Source organism: Cavia porcellus, unplaced genomic scaffold (assembly GCF_034190915.1).
Source record: "Cavia porcellus strain 051 isolate PalLab524CR breed Dunkin Hartley unplaced genomic scaffold, mCavPor4.1 scaffold_17, whole genome shotgun sequence".
Lineage (NCBI taxonomy): Eukaryota > Metazoa > Chordata > Mammalia > Rodentia > Caviidae > Cavia > Cavia porcellus.
In genome coordinates this window covers 57,770,063-57,796,350 of record NW_026947500.1, presented here as the reverse complement: position 1 = coordinate 57,796,350, position 26,288 = coordinate 57,770,063, and the positions used below count along the sequence as shown (strand labels likewise).

At 53.9% G+C, this 26,288-nt stretch overlaps 1 protein-coding gene across 3 annotated transcripts; it reads left to right on the top strand.

Moving 5' to 3' along the window:
• Positions 1–552: 552 nt before the first annotated feature.
• Ahnak (AHNAK nucleoprotein) lies at positions 553–25,458 on the top strand. Of its 3 annotated transcripts, none has more exons than XM_063228251.1 (5): positions 553–694; positions 5,355–5,443; positions 5,583–5,739; positions 5,954–6,141; positions 6,829–25,458. In XM_063228251.1, the coding sequence occupies exons 3-5, from the start codon at positions 5,583–5,585 to the stop codon at positions 24,706–24,708; spliced, it is 18,225 nt and encodes a 6,074-aa protein (XP_063084321.1). In that variant the 5' UTR covers positions 553–694; positions 5,355–5,443; the 3' UTR covers positions 24,709–25,458. The 3 variants fall into 3 exon arrangements, with proteins under 3 accessions (XP_063084321.1, XP_063084320.1, XP_063084322.1); XM_063228250.1 differs by lacking the exon at positions 553–694 and adding an exon at positions 1,629–1,651; XM_063228252.1 differs by lacking the exon at positions 553–694 and adding an exon at positions 1,662–1,680.
• Positions 25,459–26,288: the final 830 nt, after the last annotated feature.

Genomic DNA, 26,288 nt, shown 5'->3' with positions numbered 1-26,288 from the left:
GCCGACCCTGCGGGGTAACTGGACCTGACCCGGCCGGCTGGCAGGGCCTCGGCCGCGGGTATTTTTAGCCGGTAAACATGTTTGCCATTTGGGAGGCCAGGGCCCACTCACGGGCCTGGGAGGAGGGCGCTCGGCCTGGTCCTCACGGGAGGGGTAGGCTGGGAGCTCTAGGAGAGCGACGGGACGGTGGGACTGGGAGGCCGAGGCCGCGCCGTCGCTCAGCCTTTAATAAGATGTGCATGCGCCTGGGAGTGGCTGTGGGAACCGGCTGTAGACCCGGGGACCCAGAGTCCTGCAGAGAGGGAGGTGGGAGGTCTTGGGCAGGGACAGGGACAGGGGCTGGAGTACAGGGGCTGGGACAGTGCCTGCTGGGTGGGGCGCAGAGTCTTTGGGGGTGGTGCCGTGCCGCGGCGCGTGGGCCGCATATCCAGCGGTCCCGGGTCTGCTGGAGGGGGCGTGGAGCTCCGTGGTCCGCCCGCCCCGAGCGCCTGGTGATCCCGGTCCGGCCGGGAGGGGCGGGGCGGGGCGGGGTAGCGGGGGAGGAGAGGGGAGGAGAGGGGGTGGTGCGTCGCCCCGCCCGCCGGGTACAAGAGCCGCCTGCGCGCGCGCTGGGCACCGAGCGCCCGCCCCGCCCGGCCGCGGACGGCGGAGCCCAACCTGAGCCCGACCCATGGGTGCGCGGAGGCCGAGCCAGGTAGGGGCGTGCGGGAGGGCGCGGGAAGGGTCCGAACTGGCGAGCCTGCAGCACGACCGCCGTGCGCCCAGGTGGACGCTGCCCCTGATTCCGTCCCCGATCGCGACCCCGACCCCGTCCCGCTGCCGCCGCCACCCCGTCCTGCGCTCTCCGCGCGGTGGGGCGCTGTTGTGCGCGGGGCCCGCGTTCCCCGAAGTTTTCACGGTGGCCGCCGCCCTTGCTCGATCCCGAACCCGGCTCGGGCCGGCCCTGCTGCAGGATCCTTAGTTTTGGACCGAGCGGGCGTAGCGTGGGGTGGGGTTGGGGGGGTGGAGCGCGACGAGGCGCGGCGCGGACCCCGGCCTCTCCCGGCCGCCCGCCCCCCAGGAATGCGCGGTGACTAATTCAAACCAGACCGCGGGCGCGGCGCGGGGCGGGGCAGTTATGTAAGCGCGCGGAACCGGCCCGGGGCACCCACGGGGGTCGGGAGCCCGTGCGGAGCCCGCGCCGTGACCGACGCCGTTGGACGGCACAGGCCTACAGAATGGCCTCCGTGGGTGGCGCGTCGTGCGTGGGCGCGGCGAGCCACTCTGAGCGTGACGGAGAGTGACCACTGGAGACCCCGCGTGGCTCCCTGGTTCCCGCAAGATGCTGTCGACGGCGCCCACGAAAGGCGCCTGTGTCTTGGAGTCTTGCGTGCCCACAGTGCCTGGGGTGGCAAGGACTTTGGGGCGCGGCGGCGGTGGCGGGCGGTGGCCGTGCCCGGGCTCGGGGCCCTGCCGGTGTGTTTCGGGGCGCGGCTCGGCCCGGCCCCCACCCACGCGGAGGGGGAGAGGGAAGTCCCAAAGGGCGTAGCCCCTTCCGTCCACAGCCGAGGGGGGGCTCCCTCTGCTCCCCAGCACCTTGGGGCGGACGATCCTTCGCAGAGCGTACTGATTGAGGCACAAGGGAGCCTAAGCTGGGGGACACCTGCTTACTGTGAGCTGCGGGCTGAGGAAGCCAGAGAGGTGCCTGGGACCCCAAAACCGTGTCCCCAAAAGGCTATACCCAGGGACGCAGGGGGAGCCTCTGAGGCCACATTCGCGTCCTGGGTGTCTAGGGTCTCCAGCTGACCCCGCAGTTTCGACAGCCCGGTGCAGTGGTGCGAGGGGCAGGGCAGTGGGTCGCGTCCGGCCTGGGCCGGGCGGAGCAGAGCCTGAGGAGCTGGTTCCTGAGGCCGAGCAGAACCCGGGCGGGGAGGTGTGTGGGCTTGGGTGTGGTCACCCTTTTTTAGAGCCTGAGAACCGCCCGGGAGCAGGCAGACCGGGAGAGCGAGTCCAGCTCCGGGAGGCCCTGTGAGCGACCCCGAGGTTCGAGGAGGGGTGACAGGGCAAGGGACTGGCCGAGGTCCTTGGAACTCCTTCGCAGGAGCTTGTGGGTCTCGCCTTCTCACCACCGCTTGCCCCCGCCAGAGCACTGGAGGCTCAAGGTCTGGTGGGCATGGGCAGGCTCCGGGGAGCCCTGTCCTGCTGGCCAGGGCTGGCGCCTGGCTGATCCCGACTCTCCTGGCTGGTTGGTTGACTGTGGCCCTGAGGCCCAGCCTATGCTTAGGGCGCGGCTCCTACACTGCCTGGAGCGGGCGACCCGCGGGTGTGCGGCGTCTATATGGTCATCCTGGACTCGGAGACGGGCAGTGGCCCTGAGCTCTGCCTGCTTGTCATGTCAGCGGAGGGCGGGAGTCACCTGGCCTTCAGAGGGGCATTCTGTGCGGTTTTGGCCGGCGGAGGCCTGGAGCCTGGAGCTGTCCTCGCTGGGCTGGGGGACCCCTGGGCCCTTGCACTGGCGCAGTCTGGCCGCTGGGGGCGAGCGTGGCCCGGTTCCAGGCCAGGCCGGCCAGGGTGGGGCTCATCGAAGGATCCCAGCTGTCCCAATGTGCGGCACAAGGGGTGTTCCCATCCCTGAGGTCTTGGAGAGGCCCAGCTGTTGGTGTCTATGGCCAGGACTGAGATCTCCTGTTAGATCCTGCTCTGATGTTCCCAGGTTGTTATAAGTGGGGCGGAATGGCCGAGTTCTTCAGGGCCAGGTGACTCACTGGAGGTGAGAACCTCGCAGACCTTCTCTCAGGACAGGTGACACAGGCTCAGGGGCTGCCCAGGGCACAGGCTTGGTGATAGGTGTCTGCGAACCAATGAAGGCAGGGTCTCTGGGGAGATGCATGTGTTGGTCTAGATCCCCCTCCCTGTGAATCTCACTTGCCATTGTCACTTTCACGGTGGTGGTTGTAGCAGGTGCCCCTGTAGGTATGCAGTGGTTGTCAGGGACCACCATGGGGGCTGCCCAGGTGGGACTGAGTGTGTTGTGGGTCAGTGCCTTCTTTGAGGGAAGGACTGGTGTGGTCCCTGCCATGGCCCCCCAGGAACCTGGCAGGCAGTGAGCGGAGTTCGGGGACACTCTGGTCTGGACCCCACAGTCCTTGTGGCCCCTTCCCTGAAGTGTGCCTGGGGACTCGTCCTGCACAGCTCCTCGGGGCATCCTGTGGTGTGTTTTTGCTCCCTGTTCCTCTGCTGTTGGCCTTCATTGTCATCAGGCCCTATCGCCTTGGGGTGTTTCCTGTCTTTTTGGTGCCAGCTCTACCATAAAAGGCTGCTGGGGTGGGTGCAAAGCCCTGGCATGGACATGGCCAGCATAGGACCTTCATCCCCCCTTTGTTGCTGCTTCTCCTTGTCAGCGCAGGGCCTGTGTGGGATGTGTGTGAGTGTGCTGTGTGTGTTGTGTGCAGTGTGTGTGGTATGCAGTGAGCAATGTGTTGTGAGTGTGTGTTATGAGTGTGCAGTGTGGTGTGGGTAGTATGTGTGGTGTGGTGTATGTGGTGTGAGTATCCAGTGTGTGTATTGTGTGGTGAGTGTGCAGTGTGAGTGTGATGTGCGGCGTGTGAGTGACGAGCAGCTCCCCCAGACACGTGTTCCCTGTGTGTGTGTGTGTGCATGCGTGCACATGCGTGTATGTGTGCGTGTGTGCCTTCGATGGCCCAAAGCTTTCCCCTGCCCCCACCTGCAATTTGCTCGGACTCCCATGGTGGCTGGGGTGGGCTTGGCTTTTCCCTACCTGTGTGTCGTGTGGAATGTGTAGTGCCTATGGGATCCCATTGTCCCCCTGGAGGAACATGCTGTGCTCATGTTCAGTGTGGGTTTGGGTGTGGGGTTTCAGTTCCTCTGGTCAGTGGCTGGGAGCCAGTGTTCTCCAGAAGCCACCTTGGGCAGAGGACCTCTGTGGGCAGCACCCCGTCCCAGGGTGGCACCCCTGGCAGGTTGGGATTGAGGCTGGCTGTCCTGCCCCTGCCCCTACTCCTGCCTCTGCCCCATGCATCTTCTCACTGGGTAGCCATGTGCCTCCTGCCTGGGCTCTGGGTCTGCTGCGCCTCGCTGTGGTGAGCTTGGAGTGCCTCTGCTGGTTGCCAGCAAAGGCAGAGTTTGGATTTAGTCACCTGCGCCACTGTGCAGGCCAGCCACAGTGCCCAAGGTCTTCCCTGGCCTGGCTGGGGTGCTGGCAGTGACCCTGGAAGCAACAGAGGCCCCCAGTTTGGTCTCCACTACAGGGTACAGCAGAGAGGGTACTTGAGGCCCACCCAGGCTGGGGTCTGGCCACCAGGGCCTTGCCTTCCCTCCCATACATCTACTCACACCCCTGCCCTCAGGGCCCAGCCCCACTGAGGGTGGCATTGTCCAGGATTCTGAGTTTTAGTCAGAGTCTGGGGTCTGGGCCCAGTACTGGGCGTTACCGGCAGAGCCCTGGAGCTGCAGTTGCATGGCTGCATGGGGGTGACTCACAGGCCTGGAGGAGGGGCTGAGTGGGCCTGCGGTTGAAGGCAAGGATGGTGCCATATTGTGGCTTCAGTCCGTTCCTGCAGGGCGGAGTCCACAGTCAGCCTCGAGGTCAGATGCTCCTGGCTGTGCTGCGGCTGGGGAGGGGTCTGCCTGAGGCTAGCTGTGTGGACCTAAGACTCCAGGGCCTCCAAACCGCTTGGTGTTACCTGCTATTTTTAAACATTTTTGGAGTTTGAGGCCTGTTTTCCCAGGCTGAGCTTGAATTTTTATCCTCCTGCCTCACTCTCAGTGCTGGGCTCTGACCCCTGCCCTCAGCTCCTCAGGGCAATCTTGGTACTTGCTGGAGAGCCCCTTGCTCTCAGCTCAGGCTTGGGACAGGCCTGGGACTCGATGACGATGATGTGATGATGTGTGGGGCTCTGCTCTGGTGTCTAGCACCTCGATGGTCGTGGTGGGGGCTCACTTGCTTGCACCCATCCTTTGCTGAATCTCTTGGGGTGGTGCTTTGGGCATGGCACCCCTGGTGTCATGGTGCCACTCATGAAGTTTCCAGGCAGAAGTGTGACATCCCACTTCATAACTCCTCCAGTGTATGCTATTCCTCCCTCATATCCTGTGGTGGAGCAGCTTTGCCTGTGGGCCCGGCCCTGGCCAGAGATGCTGGGGTGGGGAGGTCGAGGTGGCTTTGAGGGCCAGTCCTGACCCCTGATTGGGCGGCCCAGGAAACCTGTCCTCATGAGCTGCTCTGTTCCTGGGGCCCTTATGAGTTTCAAGACATGGAGATAGGGGTGGATGGGACCACCGCCCGAGGATGTGCTGAGCAATAGGGCGTGGAATCTGGTGTTGTTGCTGCAGCGCCTGTGAACCTGTCTCCCCAGGCTTCCTGAGTGACTCTAACGCCAGACACCTTGGGAGAGCACGAAGGGCGGGCTCTTGGCCGGTGTCTGCTCAGGATCGGGACACAGAGGTCAGCGGGGTGGTGGTGGTGGTGGTGGTGGTGGTGGTGGTGGTGGTGGTGGTAGTGGTGATGGTGGTGGTGGGGAGGCCAGGCCTGGGAAAGGGGGACAGGGTCACAGGCACAGGCCTGACCTGAGTGTGCCTCCCAGATGGAGAAGGAAGAAGAGACAACTCGGGAGCTGCTGCTACCCAACTGGCAGGGCAGCGGCTCCCACGGGCTGACCATCGCACAGCGGGCCGATGGCGTGTTTGTGCAGGAGGTGCTGCAGGACTCACCCGCTGCCCGCACTGGTGTGGTCCAGGAAGGTGAGTACTGGGCATGGGTTTGGGCATGGAGAGGGGGAGGGGATACATGTGGGCCCAACTGATTGCTCCTTGTACCTGAGAGGGAGGGGTCTGCCTGGCCCCATGACATCAGTCATGGTGATGAGCATTGCCAGGCCTCAGTTTACTCAGTACACACTTGGAGTCTTGTGGCTGTGGGGCCAGTAGGCCTGACCTCTGGCTGTTTGTCATGTAGGAGACCAGATCGTGGGCGCCACCATCTACTTTGACAACTTGCAGTCGGGGGAGGTAGCTCAGCTGCTGAGCTCCGTGGGCCACCACACCGTGGGCCTGAAGCTGCACCGCCGAGGTGACCGCTCCCCTGAGCCCGGCCAGGCCTGGACACATGAGGCCATGGGCCCCCGCAGCCCAGAGGTAGTTCTGGTGAGTACTGGGTGGCAGCAGCCTGGGTCCCCCGTGGGGCTGCTTGCCCAGCTGGCTCCATCTGCCCCATGCTCCCCAGGCTCCTACCTGCCAGCTGCTTCTGCTTGCTTGCTGGGGCACAGGGGATGTGCGGCCCAATCTTCTCCCGGTCCCTGTAAAGCATCTTGCAGGTACAGTGGCCCCAAAGCTTGGGCCCAACACAGGGGGACAGGGCAGCTTTGCAGGTGGCACCCATCTGGAGCCTTGACATTGTTGTCCTGTGTGTCTGAGGCTGGGGCCCTGCCTGCAGGGTGTATTGTGGCCCTCTATGGAGCTGTGCCTTGGCCTTGCAGATTGATTTCAGTGTGAGAGCAGCTGGGGGGCTTGCTGTTCCCAGTTGGTTTTTTGTGTCTTTTGAGATGGGGTCTTGCTGTATAGCTTCTGCTGTCCTTGAACTCAGGGGAACCTGCCTGCCTGCCTGTGACTGCTCAGATGGCCGCAGGTGCAAGTGGGGGCCTGTAGGCCCCTCTCAACCTGCATGGCTCCTCCCCACTCAGGCCCAATATTCTTAGATGAGGCTGATGTGGCCTTGATGCTTGGCTCCACAGGGACCCTGCATTTCGTGGTCTCTGTTTTTCTGGGAAGCAGTGCTGCATCCCTGGTAGTTGAGGGGGCTCTCTGTAACCTGTGCCTGGCGTGTCTCTGCAGAGCGGGGCTGACGAGGAGTACCAGCGCATCTATGCCACCAAGATCAAGCCGCGGTTGCGGTCAGAGTTTGGGGTGACAGGGGACCCCGGGGAGACTCAGAGCCGCACTATCACTGTGACTCGGAAAGTCACTGCCTACACTGTGGACGTCACTGCCCCCGAAGGAGCCAAGGACATCAACATCAGCAGCCCAGAGTTCATCGTCAAGATTCCAAGGCACGAAGTGACTGAAATCTCCACGGTGGATGTGGAGACCCGGTCTGGCAAGACGATGATCAAGCTGCCCTCAGGGCCAGAGCTCCAGAGTGCTGGCACCTCAGAAGTCCAGGTCTCCGTACCTGGGGACAAGGCAGGGAGCCCGGGTATCAGTGTTAGTGCAAAGGGCTCGGACTCGGGTGGGTGGGCAGCCATCCACCTTCCTGGAGAGCATGTCTCCTCTTCTCTTGACGTAGGGGCAGCAGAGGTGAATAATGGCAAAGTTAAGATTCCCACCTTGAAGATGCCAAAGTTTGGAGTTTCTCCAGGGCCTGAGGGCCAGACTGCTGTAGGCAGTGGCCTGGGTGTGGCTGGAAGTGGGAACATCCAGGGTCCACAGGTGGATGTCAGCATTGTAGGCTTAGAGGGGACACTTAAAGGCCCCCAAGTCCCTGGGCCGTCCCTCAAGGGCGAGGTAGGACTGAAGGGGGATGAACCACGGGGCAGTGTTGGCATGGACCTCTCAGCCCCCCACCTTGTAGCCAGCATCCCAGGCCACAGCACAGAGCTGCCCAAGGTGAAAGGCCCTCACTTCCCCACACTTGCTTCAAATGCAGGGGGCGCTGGCCTTGATGGGGCAGTGGTCTCAGGGAGTGTTAGCCTGCCTGAGGTTGCCCCTGGTGGGCTGGAAGTGAAGACGAAGGGTGCCAAAGTGAAAACTCCTGAAGTGATTATTCAGAAACCCCAAATTTCCATGCAGGATGTGGATCTGAGCCTTAGGTCCCCCAGACTGAAAGGTAGCATTGAAGTTTCAGCTCATGAGGTAGAGAGTGACATTAAGAGCCCCCAAGTGGTACTGAAAGGCTCAAAAGTGGACAGAGAGGCTCCAGACCTGGTGGGGACCTTGACAGGCCCCAAGCTTGACAGTCTTCCAGGGAAGGTTGGTTCGTGCAGGATCTCCATGGCAGATGTGGACTTAAATGTCACTGTGCCGAGAGTGAGAGGGGGTGTGGATGTTTCCCTTCCAAAAGCAGAAGAGAAGGTGAGGGTGCCTGGAGCTGATGTCAGAGGCCCCAGGGTGAATGTCAGTGGCCCAGATGTGGAGCTGCATGGCCCAGAGTGGGACTCGAAGATGTCTAAAGTGAAGATGCCTTCGATCAGCACTCCAGGAGTACAGGGTGATGCCTTGCACATGGATGTGTCCGTCCCCAGAGGGGACATCAGTGTTTGCGGGCCGAAGGTCACTGTGGCAGAGCCAGGGCTACACATGGAAGGTCTTGGAGGCAGAATTAAAGGACCTGATACCAAGCTGCCCAAGGTGGGAATGGAGACACCTGAGGTCTCTATGCCTGGTATGGGTTTGGGTGCTGTAGGAATGGAGGCAGAAGGAGAGTGTAGTGCAGCAAAGCATGAAGCTGATGTGAGAGGCCCCGGAGTGGATGTCAGTGGCCCAGAGGTGGATGTTAAAGGCCCAGACTGGTACCTGAAGATGCCCAAGATGAAAATGCCCAAGTTCAGCGTGCCTGGTTTCAAGGCAGAGGGACCTGAGATGGATGTGACTCTACCCAAGGCTGAGGTGGACATTTCTGGGCCAAAGGTAGAGGCTGGTGCTCCAGATGTGAGCCTTGAAGGACCAGATGGGAAACTGAAAGGGCCTAAATTTAAAATGCCTGAAATGAACATCAAAGCTCCCAAGATTTCCATGCCAGATGTGGACTTGCATTTGAAAGGTCCTCATGCAAGGGGGGAGTACGATGTCACAGTGCCAAGGGCTGAAGGTGAAATTAAAGTACCTGATGTTGAACTTAAAATGGCCAAAGTGGACACTGATGTCCCACATGTGGAAGCTCAGGGCCCAGACTGGCAGCTGAAGATGCCCGTGATGAAAATGCCCAAGTTCAAAGCAGAGGGTCCTGAAGTGGATGTGAACCTGCCCCAGGCCAGCGTAGGTGTCGCAGGTCCCAAAGTGGAAGGAGGAGCTCCAGATGTGAATGTTGAAATCCCTGAAGGGAAGCTGAAGGGACCTAAGCTTAAGATGCCAGAGATGAACATCAAGGCCCCCAAGATCTCCATGCCCGACGTGGATTTGCATGTGAAAGGTCCCAAGGCAAAGGGGGAATATGACGTCACGGTTCCAAACCTAGAAGGAGACCTCAAAAGCCCCAAGATAGATGTCAGTGCCCCAGATGTTGATGTTCATGGTCCTGATTGGAGCCTGAAAATGCCAAAGATTAAAATGCCCAAGTTCAGCATGCCTAGTCTCAAAGGCGAAGGCCTAGATGTGGATGTGACCCTGCCCAAGTCTGACTTGGACATTTCTGCACCAAAGGTCGATATTAGTGCTCCAGATCTGAACCTTGAAGGACCAGAAGGCAAGTTGAAAAGCCCGAAGTTTAAGATGCCAGAGATGCACTTCAAGGCTCCAAAGATGACACTGCCAGATGTTGACATGGATCTTAAAGGGCCGACAGTGAAAGGAAACCTAGCTGTGTCTGCACCAAAAATAGAAGGCGGGATGAAGGTTCCAGATATGGACATCAAAGTACCCAAAGTAGACACTAAAGCACCAGATGTGGATGTTCAAGGCCCAGACTGGCACCTGAAGATGCCCAAGCTAAAGATGCCCAAGTTCAGTATGTCTAGCTTCAAAGCAGAGGGACCTGAGGTGGATGTGAACCTGCCCAAGGCTGACATTGATGTCTCAGTACCCAAGGTGGACATTGATGTTCCCAATGTGGATATCGAATGTCCAGATGCAAAACTGAAAGGCCCCAAGTTCAAGATGCCTGAGATGAACATCAAGGCCCCCAAGATCTCCATGCCTGACATTGATCTGAACCTGAAAGGTCCCAAAGTGAAGGGTGATGTGGACGTTTCTCTGCCCAAAGTAGAAGGTGACCTCAAGGGTCCTGAAGTTGAACTCAAAGGGCCTAAAGTGGACATTGATGTTCCAGATGTGGATGTTAAAGGCCCCGACTGGCATCTGAAGATGCCCAAGGTGAAAATGCCCAAGTTCAGCATGCCTGGCTTCAAAGCAGAGGGACCTGAGGTGGATGTGAACCTGCCCAAAGCTGACATTGATGTCTCAGTGCCCAAGGTGGACATTGATGTTCCCAATGTGGATATCGAAGGTCCAGATGCAAAACTGAAGGGCCTCAAGTTCAAGAAGCCTGAGATGAACATCAAGGCCCCCAAGATCTCCATGCCTGACATTGATCTTAACCTGAAAGGCTCTAAAGTAAAAGGAGATGTGGATGTTTCTCTGCCCAAAGTAGAGGGTGAAATGAAAGTTCCAGATGTTGATGTCAAAGGGCCTAAGTTGGACATTGATGTTCCAGATGTGGATGTTAAAGGCCCTGACTGGCACCTGAAGATGCCCAAGGTAAAGATGCCGAAGTTCAGCATGCCTGGCTTCAAAGCAGAGGGCCCTGAGGTGGACGTGAACCTGCCCAAAGCTGACATTGATGTCTCAGTGCCCAAGGTAGATATTGATGTTCCCGATGTGAATATTGAAGGTCCAGATGCAAAACTGAAAGGCCCCAAGTTTAAGATGCCTGAGATGAACATCAAAACCCCAAATATCTCCATGCCTGACGTTGATCTTAACCTGAAAGCACCGAAAGTGAAGGGTGATGTGGATGTTTCTCTGCCCAAAGTAGAGGGTGACCTCAGGGGCCCTGACCTTGACATCAAAGGGCCCAAGATGGACATTGATGTTCCAGATGTGAATGTTAAAGGCCCTGACTGGCACCTGAAGATGCCCAAGGTAAAGATGCCAAAGTTCAGCATGCCCGGCTTCAAAGCAGAGGGACCCGAGGTGGATGTGAACCTGCCCAAGGCCAACATTGATGTCTCAGCACCCAAGGTGGACATTGATGTTCCTGATGTGGATATTGAAGGTCCAGATGCAAAATTGAAGGGCCCCAAATTTAAGATGCCTGAGATGGACATAAAGGCCCCAAAGATCTCCATGCCTGACATTGATCTTAACCTGAAAGGACCGAAAGTGAAGGGTGATGTGGATGTTTCTCTGCCAAAAGTAGAAGGTGACCTCAGGGGCCCTGAAGTTGAACTCAAAGGGCCTAAAGTGGACATTGATGTTCCAGATGTGGATGTTAAAGGCCCTGACTGGCACCTGAAGATGCCCAAACTAAAGATGCCCAAGTTCAGCATGCCCAGCTTCAAAGCAGAAGGACCTGAAGTGGATGTGAACCTGCCCAAGGCTGATATTGATGTCTCAGTGCCCAAGGTGGACATTGATGTTCCTGATGTGGATATCGAAGGTCCAGATGCAAAACTGAAGGGCCCCAAGTTCAAGATGCCGGAGATGAACATCAAGGCCCCCAAGGTCTCTATGCCTGATGTTGACTTAAACTTGAAAGGGCCCAAGGTCAAGGGAGACATGGACTTGACTCTGCCTGAAGTAGAAGGGGAAGTCAAAGTTCCAGATGTGGACATCAAAGGGACCAAAGTGGATATCGATGTTCCAAGTGTGGATGTCAAAGGCCCCGACTGGCACCTGAAGATGCCTAAAGTAAAGATGCCCAAGTTCAGCATGCCCAGCTTCAAAGCAGAGGGACCTGAGGTGAATGTGAACCTGCCCAAAGCTGACGTTGATGTCTCAGCACCTAAGGTGGACGTTGATATTCCTAATGTGGATATCAAAGGTCCAGATGTGAAACTGAAGGGACCAAAGTTCAAGATGCCTGAGATGAATATAAAGCCTCAAAAGATCTCCATGCCAGATGTTGGTTTGCACTTGAAAGGTCCAAAAGCCAAAGGAGATTATGCTGTTACAGTGCCACGTGTGGAAGGGGAGATCAAAGCCCCTGCTGCTGACCTCAAAGGCCCCAAAGTAGATATTAATGTTCCAGATGTGGATGTCAAAGGCCCCGACTGGCACCTGAAGATGCCCAAGGTAAAAATGCCCAAGTTCAGCATGCCCGGCTTCAAAGCAGAAGGCCCTGAGGTGGACGTGAACCTGCCCAAGACTGACATTGACATCTCATCGCCTAAGGTGAACATTGAAGCTCCAGCTGTGAATATTGAAGGTCCAGAAGGAAAACTAAAAGGCCCCAAGTTCAAGATGCCGAAAATGAATATACAGACACATAAAATCTCAATGCCTGATGTAGGACTTAATCTGAAAGGTCCTAAACTGAAAACTGATGCAGATGTTTCCCTTCCCAAAATAGAAGGAGACTTGAAAGGTCCTGATGTTGAGGTTAAAGTGCCCAAAATGCATGTGGATATTGGTGATACTGATATTGAATGTCCGGAAGGAAAGTTGAAAGGGCCCAAGTTCAAAATGCCAGATTTGCACTTCAAAGCCCCCAAGGTCTCCATGCCAGATGTAGACTTACACCTGAAAGGGCCCAAAGTAAAGGGGGACGTGGATGTGGCTGTGCCCAAAGTAGAGGGTGAAATGAAGGTTCCTGATGTGGACATCAAAGGGCCCAAGGTGGACATTGATGTTCCAGATGTGGATGTTAAAGGCCCTGACTGGCACCTGAAGATGCCCAAGGTGAAAATGCCCAAGTTCAGCATGCCTGGCTTCAAAGCAGAGGGACCTGAGGTGGACGTGAGCCTGCCCAAAGCTGACATTGATGTTTCAGCACCCAAGATGGACATTGAAGGCCTTGATGTGAATATTGAAGGACCAGAAGGAAGGCTGAAAGGTCCGAAGTTCAACATGCCGGAAATGAACATCAAAGCCCCCAAGATCTCCATGCCTGATATTGATTTTAATCTGAAAGGACCCAAAGTGAAGGGTGATGTGGATGTTTCTCTGCCCAAAGTGGAAGGTGACCTCAAGGGCCCTGAAATTGATATCAAAGCCCCGAAAGTGGACATTGATGCTCCAGATGTAGATGTTAAAGGCCCCGACTGGCACCTGAAGATGCCCAAGGTGAAAATGCCCAAGTTCAGCATGCCTGGCTTCAAAGCAGAGGGACCTGAGGTGGACGTGAACCTGCCCAAGGCCAGCATTGATGTCTCAGCACCCAAGGTGGACATTGATGTTCCCGATGTAAGTATCGAAGGTCCCGATGCAAAAGTGAAAGGCCCCAAGTTCAAGATGCCTGAGATGAACATCAAAGCCCCCAAGATCTCCATGCCTGATATTGATTTTAATCTGAAAGGACCCAAAGTGAAGGGTGATGTGGATGTTTCCCTGCCTAAAGTAGAAGGTGACCTCAAGGCTCCTGAAGTTGACATCAAAGGGCCCAAGTTGGACATTGATGTTCCAGATGTGGATGTCAAAGGCCCCGACTGGCACCTGAAGATGCCCAAGGTGAAAATGCCCAAGTTTAGCATGCCCGGCTTCAAAGCAGAGGGACCTGAGATGGATGTGAACCTGCCCAAGGGTGACGTTGATATCTCAGCACCCAAGATGGACATTGATGTTCCTGATGTGAATATCGAAGGTCCTGATGCAAAACTGAAGGGCCCCAAGTTCAAGATGCCTGAGATGAACATCAAGGCCCCCAAGATCTCCATGCCTGACATTGATCTTAACCTGAAAGGCTCTAAAGTAAAAGGAGATGTGGATGTTTCTCTGCCCAAAGTAGAGGGTGAAATGAAAGTTCCAGATGTTGATGTCAAAGGGCCTAAGTTGGACATTGATGTTCCAGATGTGGATGTTAAAGGCCCTGACTGGCACCTGAAGATGCCCAAGGTAAAGATGCCGAAGTTCAGCATGCCTGGCTTCAAAGCAGAGGGCCCTGAGGTGGATGTGAACCTGCCCAAGGCTGACATTGATGTCTCAGCACCCAAGATGGACGTTGATGTTCCTGATGTGAATATCAAAGGTCCAGATGCAAAACTGAAGGGCCCCAAGTTCAAGATGCCTGAGATGAACATCAAAGCCCCCAAGATCTCCATGCCTGACGTTGATTTTAATCTGAAAGGACCCAAAGTGAAGGGTGATGTGGATGTTTCCCTGCCTAAAGTAGAAGGTGACCTCAAGGGTCCTGAAGTTGACATCAAAGGGCCCAAGTTGGACATTGATGTTCCAGATGTGGATGTTAAAGGCCCCGACTGGCACTTGAAGATGCCCAAGGTGAAAATGCCCAAGTTCAGCATGCCTGGCTTCAAAGCAGAGGGACCTGAGGTGGATGTGAACCTGCCCAAGGCTGATGTTGATGTCTCAGCACCCAAGATGGACATTGATATTCCTGATGTGAATATCGAAGGTCCAGATGCAAAACTGAAGGGCCCCAAGTTCAAGATGCCAGAGATGAACATCAAGGCCCCCAAGATCTCCATGCCTGACATTGATGTTAACCTGAAAGGTCCAAAAATTAAGGGTGATGTGGATGTGTCTCTTCCCAATGTGGAAGGTGAAATTAAAGTTCCTGAAGTGGATATTAAAGGCCCAAAAGTGGATGTCGATGTTCCAGATGTGGATGTTCATGGCCCTGACTGGCACCTGAAGATGCCCAAGTTAAAGATGCCCAGGTTCAGCATGCCCAGCTTCAAAGCAGAAGGACCTGACATGGATGTGACCTTGCCCAAGGCCGACATTGATGTCTCAGTGCCCAAGGTGGACATTGAAGGCCCTGATTTGGATATGGAAGTGCCAGAAGCAAAATTGAAAGGCTCCAAATTTAAGATGCCAAAGTTAAATATCAAGGCTCCTAAGGTGTCCATGCAAGATGTGGATTTAAATTTAAAGGGAACTAAGCTGAAAGGAGAGATAGATGCTTCTGTCCCAGAAGTCGAAGGTGACTTCAGAGGTCCACAAGTTGGAATCAAAGGCCCCAGTGTGGATGTGGAGATGCCCGATGTTGATCTGCAGTGTCCTGACCCAAAGTTGAAAGGGCCTAAGTTCAAGATGCCAGACATGCATTTCAAGGCTCCCAAGATCTCCATGCCTGATGTGGACTTACACTTGAAGGGCCCTAAAATCAAGGGGGACGTGGACGTGGGTATTCCCAAGGTAGAAGGTGAAGTAAAGATGCCAGATGTGGACCTCAAGGGGCCCAAGGTGGACATTGATGTTCCAGATATGGATGTTAAAGGCCCCGATTGGCACCTAAAGATGCCCAAGGTGAAAATGCCCAAGTTTAGCATGCCTGGCTTCAAAGCAGAGGGACCCGAGGTGGATGTGAACCTGCCGAAGGCCAACATTGATGTCTCAGTGCCCAAGGTGGACATTGATGTTCCCGATGTGGATATTGAAGGTCCAGATGCAAACCTGAAGGGTCCCAAGTTGAAGATGCCTGAGACGAGCATCAAGGCCCCCAAGATCTCCATGCCGCATGTGGACTTACACCTGAAAGGACCTAAAGTCAAGGGGGACATAGATGTGACTGTGCCAAAATTGGAAGGAGATTTAGAAGGACCAAGTGTGGATTTGGAGGTGCCTGATGTTGATCTTCAGTGTCCTGACCCAAAGTTGAAAGGTCCCAAGTTCAAGATGCCAGACATGCACTTCAAGGCCCCCAAGATTTCCATGCCTGATGTGGATTTCAATTTAAAGGGACACAAAACCAAAGGAGACATTGACATCTCTGCTTCCAACCTTGAGGGGGAGTTCAAGGGTCCTGAACTGGATGTCAAGGGCCCCAAACTGGATGCCGAGATGCCGGATGTAGCTGTGGAAGGCCCAGATGGCAAATGGAAAAGTCCTAAGTTTAAGATGCCAGACATGCACTTTAAACCTCCCAAAATCTCCATGCCAGACATTGATTTACACTTAAAGGGTCCCAAGATAAAGGGTGAGGCAGATGTAGATGTTCCCAAATTAGAAGGAGAGTTTAAAGGGCCATCTGTGGATCTCAGTGGGCCAGATGTTGACACTGATGGACTAGAGGGAAAACTAAAACATCCTAAGTTCAAGATGCCTGAGATGAACATCAAGGCCCCCAAGATATCCATGCCTGACATTGATCTTAATCTGAAAGGCCCTAAAATGAAACGAGATATGGATGTGTCTCTGCCCAAAGTAGAGGGTGAAATGAAAGTTCCGGATGTTGATATCAAAGGGCCCAAGGTGGACATTGATGTTCCAGATGTGGATGTTAAAGGACCCGATTGGCACCTGAAGATGCCCAAAGTGAAAATGCCCAAGTTCAGCATGCCTGGCTTCAAAGCAGAGGTCCCTGATGTGGACGTGAACCTGCCTAAGGGCAATATTGACGTCTCAGCACCCAAGGTGGACACTGATATTCCTGATGTGGATATTGAAGGTCCAGATGTGAAACTGAAGGGCCCCAAATTCAAGATGCCTGAGATGAACATCAATGCCCCCAAGATCTCTGTGCCTGACTTTGACTTAAACCTGAAAGGTCCAAAAATGAAGGGTGATGTGGATGTGTCTCTTCCCAATGTGGAAGGTGAAATTAAAGTTCCTGAAGTGGATATTAAAGGCCCGAAAGTGGATGTCGATGTTCCAGATGTGGATGTTCATGGCCCCGACTGGCACCTGAAGATGCCCAAGCTAAAGATGCCCAAGTTCAGCATGCCTACCTTGAAAGCTGAGGGACCTGAGGTGGACATGAACCTGCCAAAGGCCAACATTGATGTCTCAGTACCAAAGGTGGACATTGAGGTTCCTGATATAGATATCGAAGGTCCAGATGTGAAACTGAAGGGCCCCGAGTTCAAGATGCCTGAGATGAACATCAAGGCCCCCAAGATCTCCATGCCTGACATTGATCTTAACCTGAAAGGTCCCAAAGTGAAGGGTGATGTGGATGTTTCCCTGCCTAAAGTAGAAGGTGACCTCAAGGCTCCTGAAGTTGACATCAAAGGGCCCAAGTTGGACATTGATGTTCCAGATGTGGATGTCAAAGGCCCAGACTGGCACCTGAAGATGCCCAAGTTAAAGATGCCCAAGTTCAACATGCCCGGCTTCAAAGCAGAGGGACCTGAGGTGGATGTGAACCTGCCCAAGGCTGACGTTGATGTCTCAGCACCCAAGATGGACATTGATATTCCCGATGTGGATATTGAAGGTCCAGATGCAAAACTGAAAGGCCCCAAGTTCAAGATGCCTGAGATGAACATCAAAGCCCCCAAGATCTCCATGCCTGACATGGATCTTAACCTGAAAGGCCCTAAAGTAAAAGGAGATGTGGATGTCACACTTCCCAGTGTGGAGGGTGATTTGGAGGGGCCTAAAATTGACTTAAAGGGCCCAGAGTTAGGTGTCGACATTGCAGATATTGACCTCCATGGCCCAGAGGGCAAAATAAAAGGACCAAAATTAAAAGTACCTGACACGCATATCAGTATGCCCAAGATTTCCATGCCCGAAATTGACTTGAATTTGAAGGGCTCAAAGCTGAAGGGAGATGTTGATATAGGTGGCCCCAAATTGGAAGGTGACATTAAAGCTCCTAAACTGGATGTAAAGGGTCCAGAATTAGACATTTCTGGGCCTAAACTCAATGTTGAAGGCAAGTCAAAGAAATCTCGTTTTAAGCTCCCCAAGTTCAATTTTTCTGGCTCCAAAGCTCAGACACCTGAGGTGGACATCAAAATTAAAAAGCCAGATACTGATGTATCTGTTCCAAAAGTTGATATTAATGCTCCTGATATTGAAGTCCAAGGAAAAGTGAAAGGATCCAAGTTCAAAATGCCTTTTTTGAGCATTTCATCTCCCAGAGTGTCTATGCCTGATGTAGAGTTAAACCTGAAAGGCCCGAAAGTCAAAGGAGATTTGGAAGTTCCAGGTGCTATCGTGGAAGGAGACATTAAAGGTCCAAATATGGATATGCAGGCCCCAGATGTCCATCTCAGTGCACCTGATATGGATGTCCACAGTCCTGAGTGGAACCTGAAAATGCCCAAAATGAAAATTCCCAAGTTTAGTGTACCTGGCTTCAAAGCAGAAGGGCCTGATATGTCTGTGGATATACCAAAAGGAGACATTGACATAGGTGCTCCAACTCTGAACATTGAAGGTCCAGAAGTCAGTGTGGAAGGTCCAGAAGGAGGTTTAAAAGGCCCCAAATTCAAGGTGCCTGATATGAACATCAAAGTTCCCAAGATCTCCATGCCAGATGTGGACTTACACCTAAAAGGACCCAAGGTGAAAGGTGACATGGATGTTTCTCTTCCCAAACTTGCAGGAGATCTGAAGGGGCCAGAAGTTGACATCAAAGGGCCCAAAGTAGATGTGGATGTACCAGATGTGGATGTTCATGGCCCAGACTGGCACCTAAAGATGCCCAAAGTGAAAATGCCCAAGTTCAGCATGCCTGGCTTCAAAGCAGAGGGACCTGAGGTGGATGTGAACCTTCCCAGGGCCGACATTGACGTCTCAGCGCCCAAGATGGACATTGAGGTTCCTGATGTGGATTTCGAAGGTCCAGATGCAAAACTGAAGGGCCCCAAGTTCAAGATACCTGAGATGAACATCAAGGCCCCCAAGATCTCCATGCCTGACATTGATCTTAGCCTGAAAGGTCCCAAAGTGAAGGGTGATGTTGATGTTTCCCTGCCCAAAGTGGAAGGTGATCTTAAGGGCCCTGAAGTTGACATCAAAGGGCCTAAGGTGGACATTGATGTTCCAGATGTGGATGTTAAAGGCCCTGACTGGCACCTGAAGATGCCTAAGGTGAAAATGCCCAAGTTCAGCATGCCTGGCTTCAAAGGAGAGGGACCTGAGGTGGACGTGAACCTGCCCAGAGCTGACATTGATGTCTCAGCACCCAAGATGGACATTGGAGGCCCTGATGTGAATATTGAAGGACCAGAAGGAAAGTTGAAAGGTCCGAAGTTCAAGATGCCTGAGGTAAACATCAAAGCCCCCAAGATCTCCATGCCTGACTTTGACCTGAATCTCAAGGGCCCCAAAATAAAGGGTGATGTAGATATGTCTTTGCCTCAAGTGGAAGGTGATCTGAAGGGTCCTGAAGTGGACATCAGAGGGCCCAAGGTGGACATTGACACTCCTGATATTAACATTGAAGGTGTAGAGGGAAAATTAAAGGGTCCCAAATTTAAAATGCCTGAGATGAACATCAAGGCCCCCAAGATCTCCATGCCTAACGTTGATCTTAATATGAAGGGTCCAAAAGTGAAGGGGGATATGGATGTTTCTCTGCCCAAAGTAGAAGGTGACTTCCAGGGCCCTGAGGTTGACATCAAAGGCCCAAGAGTGGACATTGATGTTCCAGATATGGATGTTAAAGGCCCCGACTGGCATCTGAAGATGCCCAAGGTAAAGATGCCGAAGTTCAGCATGCCCGGCTTCAAAGCAGAGGGACCTGAGGTGGATGTGAACCTGCCTAAGACTGACGTTGATGTCTCGGCACCCAAGGTGGACATTGATGTTCCCGATGTGGATATCCAAGGTCCAGATGCAAAACTGAAAGGCCTTAAGTTCAAGATGCCTGAGATGAACATCAAGGCCCCCAAGATCTCCATGCCTGACATTGATCTGAACCTGAAAGGTCCCAAAGTGAAGGGTGATGTGGATGTTTCTCTGCCCAAAGTAGAAGGTGACCTCAAGGGCCCTGAAGTGGATCTCAAAGGGCCTAAAGTAGACATTGATGTTCCAGATTTGGATGTTAAAGGCCCAGACTGGCACCTGAAGATGCCCAAGGTGAAAATGCCGAAGTTCAGCATGCCAGGCTTCAAAGCAGAGGGACCCGAGGTGGATGTGAACCTGCCCGAGGCTGACATTGACCTCTCAGCACCCAAAGTGGACATTGAAGGCCCTGATGTGAATATTGAAGGGCCAGAAGGAAAGCTGAAAGGTCCGAAGTTCAAGATGCCTGAGATGAACATCAAGGCCCCCAAGATCTCTATGCCTGACATTGATCTTAACCTAAAGGGTCCCAAAGTGAAGGGTGATGTGGACGTTTCTCTGCCCAAAGTAGAAGGTGACTTTAAGGGTCCTGAAGTCGATATCAAAGGCCCGAAAGTGGACATCGATGTGCCTGATGTGGATGTTAAAGGCCCTGACTGGCACCTGAAGATGCCCAAGGTGAAAATGCCCAAGTTCAGCATGCCTGGCTTCAAAGCAGAGGGACCTGAGGTGGATGTGAACCTGCCCAAGGCTGACATTGATGTGTCAGTACCCAAGGTGGACATTGAAGGCCCTGATGTGAATATTGAAGGGCCAGAAGGAAAGCTGAAAGGTCCGAAGTTCAAGATACCTGAGATGAACATCAAGGCCCCCAAGATCTCTATGCCTGACATTGATCTTAACCTGAAGGGTCCCAAAGTGAAGGGTGATGTGGATGTTTCTCTGCCCAAAGTAGAAGGTGACCTCAAGGGCCCTGAAGTGGATCTCAAAGGGCCTAAAGTAGACATTGATGTTCCAGATGTGGACGTCAAAGGCCCCGACTGGCACCTGAAGATGCCCAAGGTGAAAATGCCCAAGTTCAGCATGCCTGGCTTCAAAGCAGAGGGACCTGAGGTGGATGTGAACCTGCCCAAGGCTGACATTGATGTCTCAGTACCCAAGGTGGACATTGAAGGCCCTGATGTGAATATTGAAGGGCCAGAAGGAAAGCTGAAAGGTCCAAAGTTCAAGATGCCTGAGATAAACATCAAGGCCCCCAAGATCTCCATGCCTGACATTGATCTTAACCTGAAGGGTCCCAAAGTGAAGGGTGATGTGGACGTTTCTCTGCCCAAAGTAGAAGGTGACCTCAAGGGCCCTGAAGTGGATCTCAAAGGGCCTAAAGTAGACATTGATGTTCCAGATGTGGATGTCAAAGGCCCCGACTGGCACCTGAAAATGCCCAAGGTGAAAATGCCCAAGTTCAGCATGCCTGGCTTCAAAGCAGAGGGACCTGAGGTGGACGTGAACCTGCCCAAGGCTGACATTGATGTCTCAGTACCCAAGGTGGACATTGAAGGCCCTGATGTGAATATTGAAGGGCCAGAAGGAAAGCTGAAAGGTCCAAAGTTCAAGATGCCTGAGATGAACATCAAAGCCCCCAAGATCTCCATGCCTGACCTTGATTTAAATCTCAAAGGACCAAAGGCAAAGACAGATGTGGATCTTTCTCTACCTAAGGTGGAAGGTGATCTTAAGGGACCAGAGATGGATATTGATGGTCCTGAAGGCCAACTCAAGGGTCCTAGATTCAAGATGCCTGATGTCCATTTCAAAACCCCACAGATCTCCATGAGTGACATTGATGTCAACTTGAAAGGACCTAAGGTAAAGGGAGATGTGGATGTTTCCATTCCTAAATTAGAAGGAGATCTCAGATGCCCTAAGGTGGATGTAGATACTCCTGACATGGACATTCAGGGTCCAGAAGCGAAACTGAAGGGACCCAAATTCAAGATGCCTGACTTGCAGCTCAAGGCCCCCAAGATCTCCATGCCTGAAGTTGACCTGAATCTGAAGGGTCCAAAGCTGAGGGGTGATGATGTTTCTCTGCCCAAAGTGGAAGGTGAAATGAAAGTTTCAAATGTTGATATCAAAGGGCCTAAGGTGGACACTGATGTTCCAGATGTGGATGTCAAAGGCTCCGACTGGCATCTGAAGATGCCCAAGGTAAAGATGCCTAAGTTCAGCATGCCTGGCTTCAAAGCAGAGGGACCTGAGGTGGATGTGAACCTGCCCAAGGCTGACATTGATGTCTCAGTACCCAAGGTGGACATTGATGTTCCTGATGTGAATATCGAAGGTCCAGATGCAAAACTGAAGGGCCCCAAGTTCAAGATGCCTGAGGTGAACATCAAGGGCCCCAAGATCTCTATGCCAGATGTTGAGCTGGATGTGAAAGGACCTAAAGTGAAAGGAGATTTTGATGTGTCTGTCCCTAAGATTGAAGGTACTTTCAGAGGCCCCAAAGTGGATCTTAAGGGCCCAGATCTTGATTTTGAAGGACCTGATGCCAAACTCAGTGGCCCTAATTTGAAGTTGCCATCACTGGACATGTCTACTCCTAAAGTAACTGTTCCTGACGTAGATTTGCACTTGAAGATGCCCCAAATTGGAGTTTCTGTTCCCAAAATTGAAGGTGGTGAAGTGGACCTCAAGGGGCCTAAGGTTGACATGGAAGTGCCGAGCTTGGATGTACATGCTGAAAGCCCAGATGTGAACATTGAGGGACCAGATGTGAAAATTCCAAAGTTTAAGAAACCCAAATTTGGATTTGGAGCAAAGGGTCCTAAAACTGACATCAAGCCACCTTCACTTGATATGACCGTGCCTGAGGTAGAGCTGAGCGTGGAAACTCCTGAGGTTGGTGTTAGTGGTAAGGGCAAGAAAAGCAAGTTTAAGATGCCCAAGCTACACATGAGTGGGCCTAAGGTGAAGACCAAGAAGCAGGGCTTTGATCTGAATGCTCCCGGGGGTGACATTGATGCTAGTCTCAAGGCTCCTGACATGGACGTTGGTGTTGCTGGCTTGGACACTGCAATCAGAGTTGACATGAAATCCCCCAGAACCAAGAAGACTATGTTTGGGAAAATGTACTTTCCAGATGTAGAATTTGACATTAAATCACCTAAGTTTAAAGCTGAGGTTCCCCTGCCCAGCCCCAAGATGGAGGGTGAGATCCAGGCGCCTGATCTGGACCTCTCTTCACCAGGGATCAGTGTGGAGGGTCCAGACGTGAAGGTGAAGGCCCCCAAGTTCAAGATGCCAGGTGTGGACATCTCAGGGCCAAAGATAGAAGGGGACTTGAAATGCCCCAACGTGCAGGCCACACTGTGCACACCAGAAGCCACCATGGAAGGCCCAGATCCTGAGGTCAGAGCTCCTGCTTTTGGCATTTCCACTCCGCAGGTCTCCATGCCCCATGTGAGTGTGGACTTGAAAGGACCAAAGATAAAGGGCGACGTCCCCAGCGTGGGACTCCAAGGACCAGGCGTAGATTTGCAAGGTCCAGAAGCAACAATCAAGTTCCCCAAGTTTTCAGTGCCCAAGGTTGGCGTCCCTGGTGTTACCATGGAGGCTGGGGGCACTGCAGCTGAGGTGCAGCTGCCTTCTCTTGAAGGATGCCTGAGCGCTCCAGACCTTGGGCTCCAAAGGCCCCAGGTTGTGCTAACCGGGCCTGGTGTGGACCTGCCCTCCATGAGCCTCAGTATGCCCAAAATCTCTGGGCCTGACATTGATCTGAACTTGAAAGGACCAAGTCTGAAGGGAGAGCTGGACACCTCCGTTCCCAGTGTGAAGGCACACAGCCCAGGACTAGGCCTTGGAGGTGGAGCTGGGAGGGTGCAGGTGGGAGGAGATGGTATGAAATTGCCAGGCATTGAGGTTGGAGCCCCAGACGTGACACTGAAGGGACCAAGCCTGCAGAGAGATCTGGCCATCTCTGGTGACATCAGTGGTCCCAAGATCTCCATGTGCAGTCCTGACCTGAGCTCAGCAGCCCCGGAAGTCGGAATTAAACTTCCCCAAATGAAGCTCCCCCAGTTTGGTGTCTCTACGCCAGGTTCCAACGTGGACATGGGTGTCAAGGAGGCACAAGTTGTAGGGGAGCTCCAAGGAGTGGATGTGAGCCTGAAAGGGCCACGGCTTTCTTCGCAGGACATGGACTTGAACTTTCGGGGACCAAAAGTGACAGGGAGCCTTGGGGCAACTGGAGAGGTGAAAGGGGCTCTTCCGGGAGTCAGCAGTCAAGGCCTGGAAGGAAATCTGCAGATGCCCGGAGGTGGTGTGGATCTGCCTGGAGTGGCAGCAACTGTCCCAGTGGGGCTCGTTGCTGGTCCTGACATCCAAGGCAGCCTGAAGCTCTCCGGGCTGGACCTCTATAGGGCCGCTCCCGAGGTCAGTGTCAAGGGGCCGTCCTTAAGCTTTGTCTCCCCAGAGTCGGATTTTGCTGTCAGCTTGAAGGGTCCGAAAGTCAAAGGTGGCATGGACATGTCAGATGGTGTCAGCGCCCCCAATCTCAGTGTCAGAGGCTCTGGGGCAGAGTGGAAAGGACCCCAGATCTCCTTGGCTCAAAGTGCGGGCCTTCACTTCTCGGGACCAAAGTTGGAAGAAGGTGTGAAAGAGGGCGAGCTTGGGCTGAACATGTCGGGGTCCCAGGGCCATATAGAGAGTGGGTCCGGAAAAGTAACATTCCCCAAGATGAAGATCCCCAAGTTCACCTTCTCTAGCCGCGAGCTGGTAGGCCGAGAGGTGGGCGTGGACGTCGCCTTTCCTGAGGCAGAGGCCCGAATACAGGCTGGTGCTGCAGAAGGCGAGTGGGAAGAATCTGAGGCAAAGCTAAAGAAATCCAAGATCAAGATGCCAAAGTTCACCTTCTCCAAGTCCAAGGGCAAGGGCAGCACTGCAGGCTCCCCCGAGGCGTCTGTCTGTGGGTCCAGAGGGGACTTGAAGAGCTCCAAGGCCAGCCTGGGTTCCCTGGAGGGGGATGTGGAGGTGGAGACGGCATCTCCCAAAGGCAAGTTCTCTCTGTTTAAGAGCAGGAAGCCGAGGCACCGCTCCAGCTCCTTCAGTGATGACAGGGAGCTCTCTGCACCTTCCACCCCAACGGGGACATTGGAGCTCGAGGGCAGCGAGTTGGCCGCAGAAGGTGGAAAAGCGAGAGGCAAGCATGGCAAGCTGAAGTTCGGTACCTTTGGTGGGTTGGGATCGAAGAGCAAAGGTCACTATGAGGTGACCGGCAGCGATGAGGAGTCAGGCAAGTTGCAGGGCAGTGGTGCATCCTTGGCCTCGAAGTCCCGACTGTCCTCCTCTTCCAGCAATGACAGTGGGACGAAGGTGGGTATCCAGCTTCCCGACGTGGAGCTGTCACTGTCTGCCAAAGAGTAGCAGCCACATCGTGCATGCACCTGTGTAGACTCAGCCGCGGAGGAGTGTGCAGTGAGGCTGGTAGCCTCGGTGATGTGCAGGGCTGGCTGCTCTGGTGCCAGGGTGGCAGCTGGGTGGCCACCACCGCCCTGGGCTCCTGGACAGCGTGCTCCGTGAGGTTCTGTTCGCCAGCCCTGGGCAGAGCCAACAGTATTTGCCTTACGATTTCAGTTTTCTTTCTCTTTTTTTTTTTTTGTTTGTTTTTTGTTTTTTTTTTTTGCATTGAACGCTGAGAGCTCCTGTTTACTAAGCAAGCTTTGTGTTTATTACCCTCATTTGTACTGAAAATTTAATGTTGGGATAATGGAGACCCACTTTTCTCATTGCAATAACTTTCGGGGCTTTTGTTGCTGAGGGAGGGTGGGAAGCAGCCACTCTTTGGGGATGAGACCTGTGCCAGTGGCCCCGCCTATGCAGCCTGGAGCAGTTGGCTACCGGTGGTGAGGTGGGTGGCAGGCGGTCAGGAGCAGGGAACTGGGATCTGTGTGCAAGCTACTCGGCCTGCTGGCTGGACATGCGGGGCTTCCCTCCTGGGTTTTGTAAGGGAAAAGTTCCATTGGTGAGAACCATGCTCCTGATAATAGTTCTGGTTTCTTTTTAACAAATGTTACTATGATTAAGAAAATTTCCGGCACTTTAATGGCAAAATTAATTGAGAATGTAAGGAAGTGGATGCTGTACAAGGTAAATAAAGCTGTTTATTAACCCTGATGGTCGTACCTTGGCATTCTGTGTTTGGGGATGAGGTTGGGGTGGCTCCAGTGTGGAGGAGCCCCTGGCCCAGGCTGTTGAAGGTGGGTGTTGGAACCTTGCTGAGTGGGCAGGAGGCAGGTGCATCTCAGACAAACTCTGCACTCAGGCGTGGTTCCGGAGGGATGAAGATGAGCATGGTGCAGCCTCTCTGCCTGCAAGCACTTGGCCTCAGGTGCCACCCACCTTGCTTCCTTTCTGCATCATGGATGTAATCTTGGGTTGGACAACATCCTGGTCCCCTCTGCTCCCTCCAGGCCTGCCTGGTGGAAGCCTTTTCCTACCCGAGCCCATTGAGGTTCCTGGTCCACAGTGTGAAGGTGTGGGAGGCATCTCCCTGCCAAGGCAGGAGTGGTGGTGGTGCTGCATGTGATCCCAGCTTGCAGGGCCCAGGGTCCTGGTGCATGGTCTAGCATGGCTCCAGGCTTTGGAAAGAAGTTGGGCAACTTGGAAAACTGGACCAGACCTTCCTGTCCCAGTCTCCTTCTCACTCCGAGATGAGGGTGGCATTGCAGGGCCAGGGCCCTGCAGGTGTGGAGCAGTGTGGGTACCTTCGGAGATGTCCAAGTTGGAAGTGTTTGTGGTTACACTGTCTTGGATTCGGGCCCTCTGCACATACATCAGAAGAGATCTGGGGAGGGGACCCAGATCTAGCTGTGAGAGTCCTTCATGCTTTGCTGCCTCATGCATAGCTGCAGATAGTCACATGTGATATTTCAAATAGTTTTGTGCATAAAGCAAGCCCTGGTGTGGCGTTTTCCTCCGTGGTTCAGGTCAGTGCTCTGGACTTG

Excerpts from the sequence above, each read along its gene's own strand:
- Ahnak (XM_063228251.1), top strand. The coding sequence starts at position 5,583 with ATGGAGAAGGAAGAAGAGACAACTCGGGAGCTGCTGCTACCCAACTGG. Across the intron at positions 5,740-5,953 it reads CACTGGTGTGGTCCAGGAAG|GAGACCAGATCGTGGGCGCC; the intron begins GTGAGTACTGGG and ends TTTGTCATGTAG. Across the intron at positions 6,142-6,828 it reads GCAGCCCAGAGGTAGTTCTG|AGCGGGGCTGACGAGGAGTA; the intron begins GTGAGTACTGGG and ends GTGTCTCTGCAG.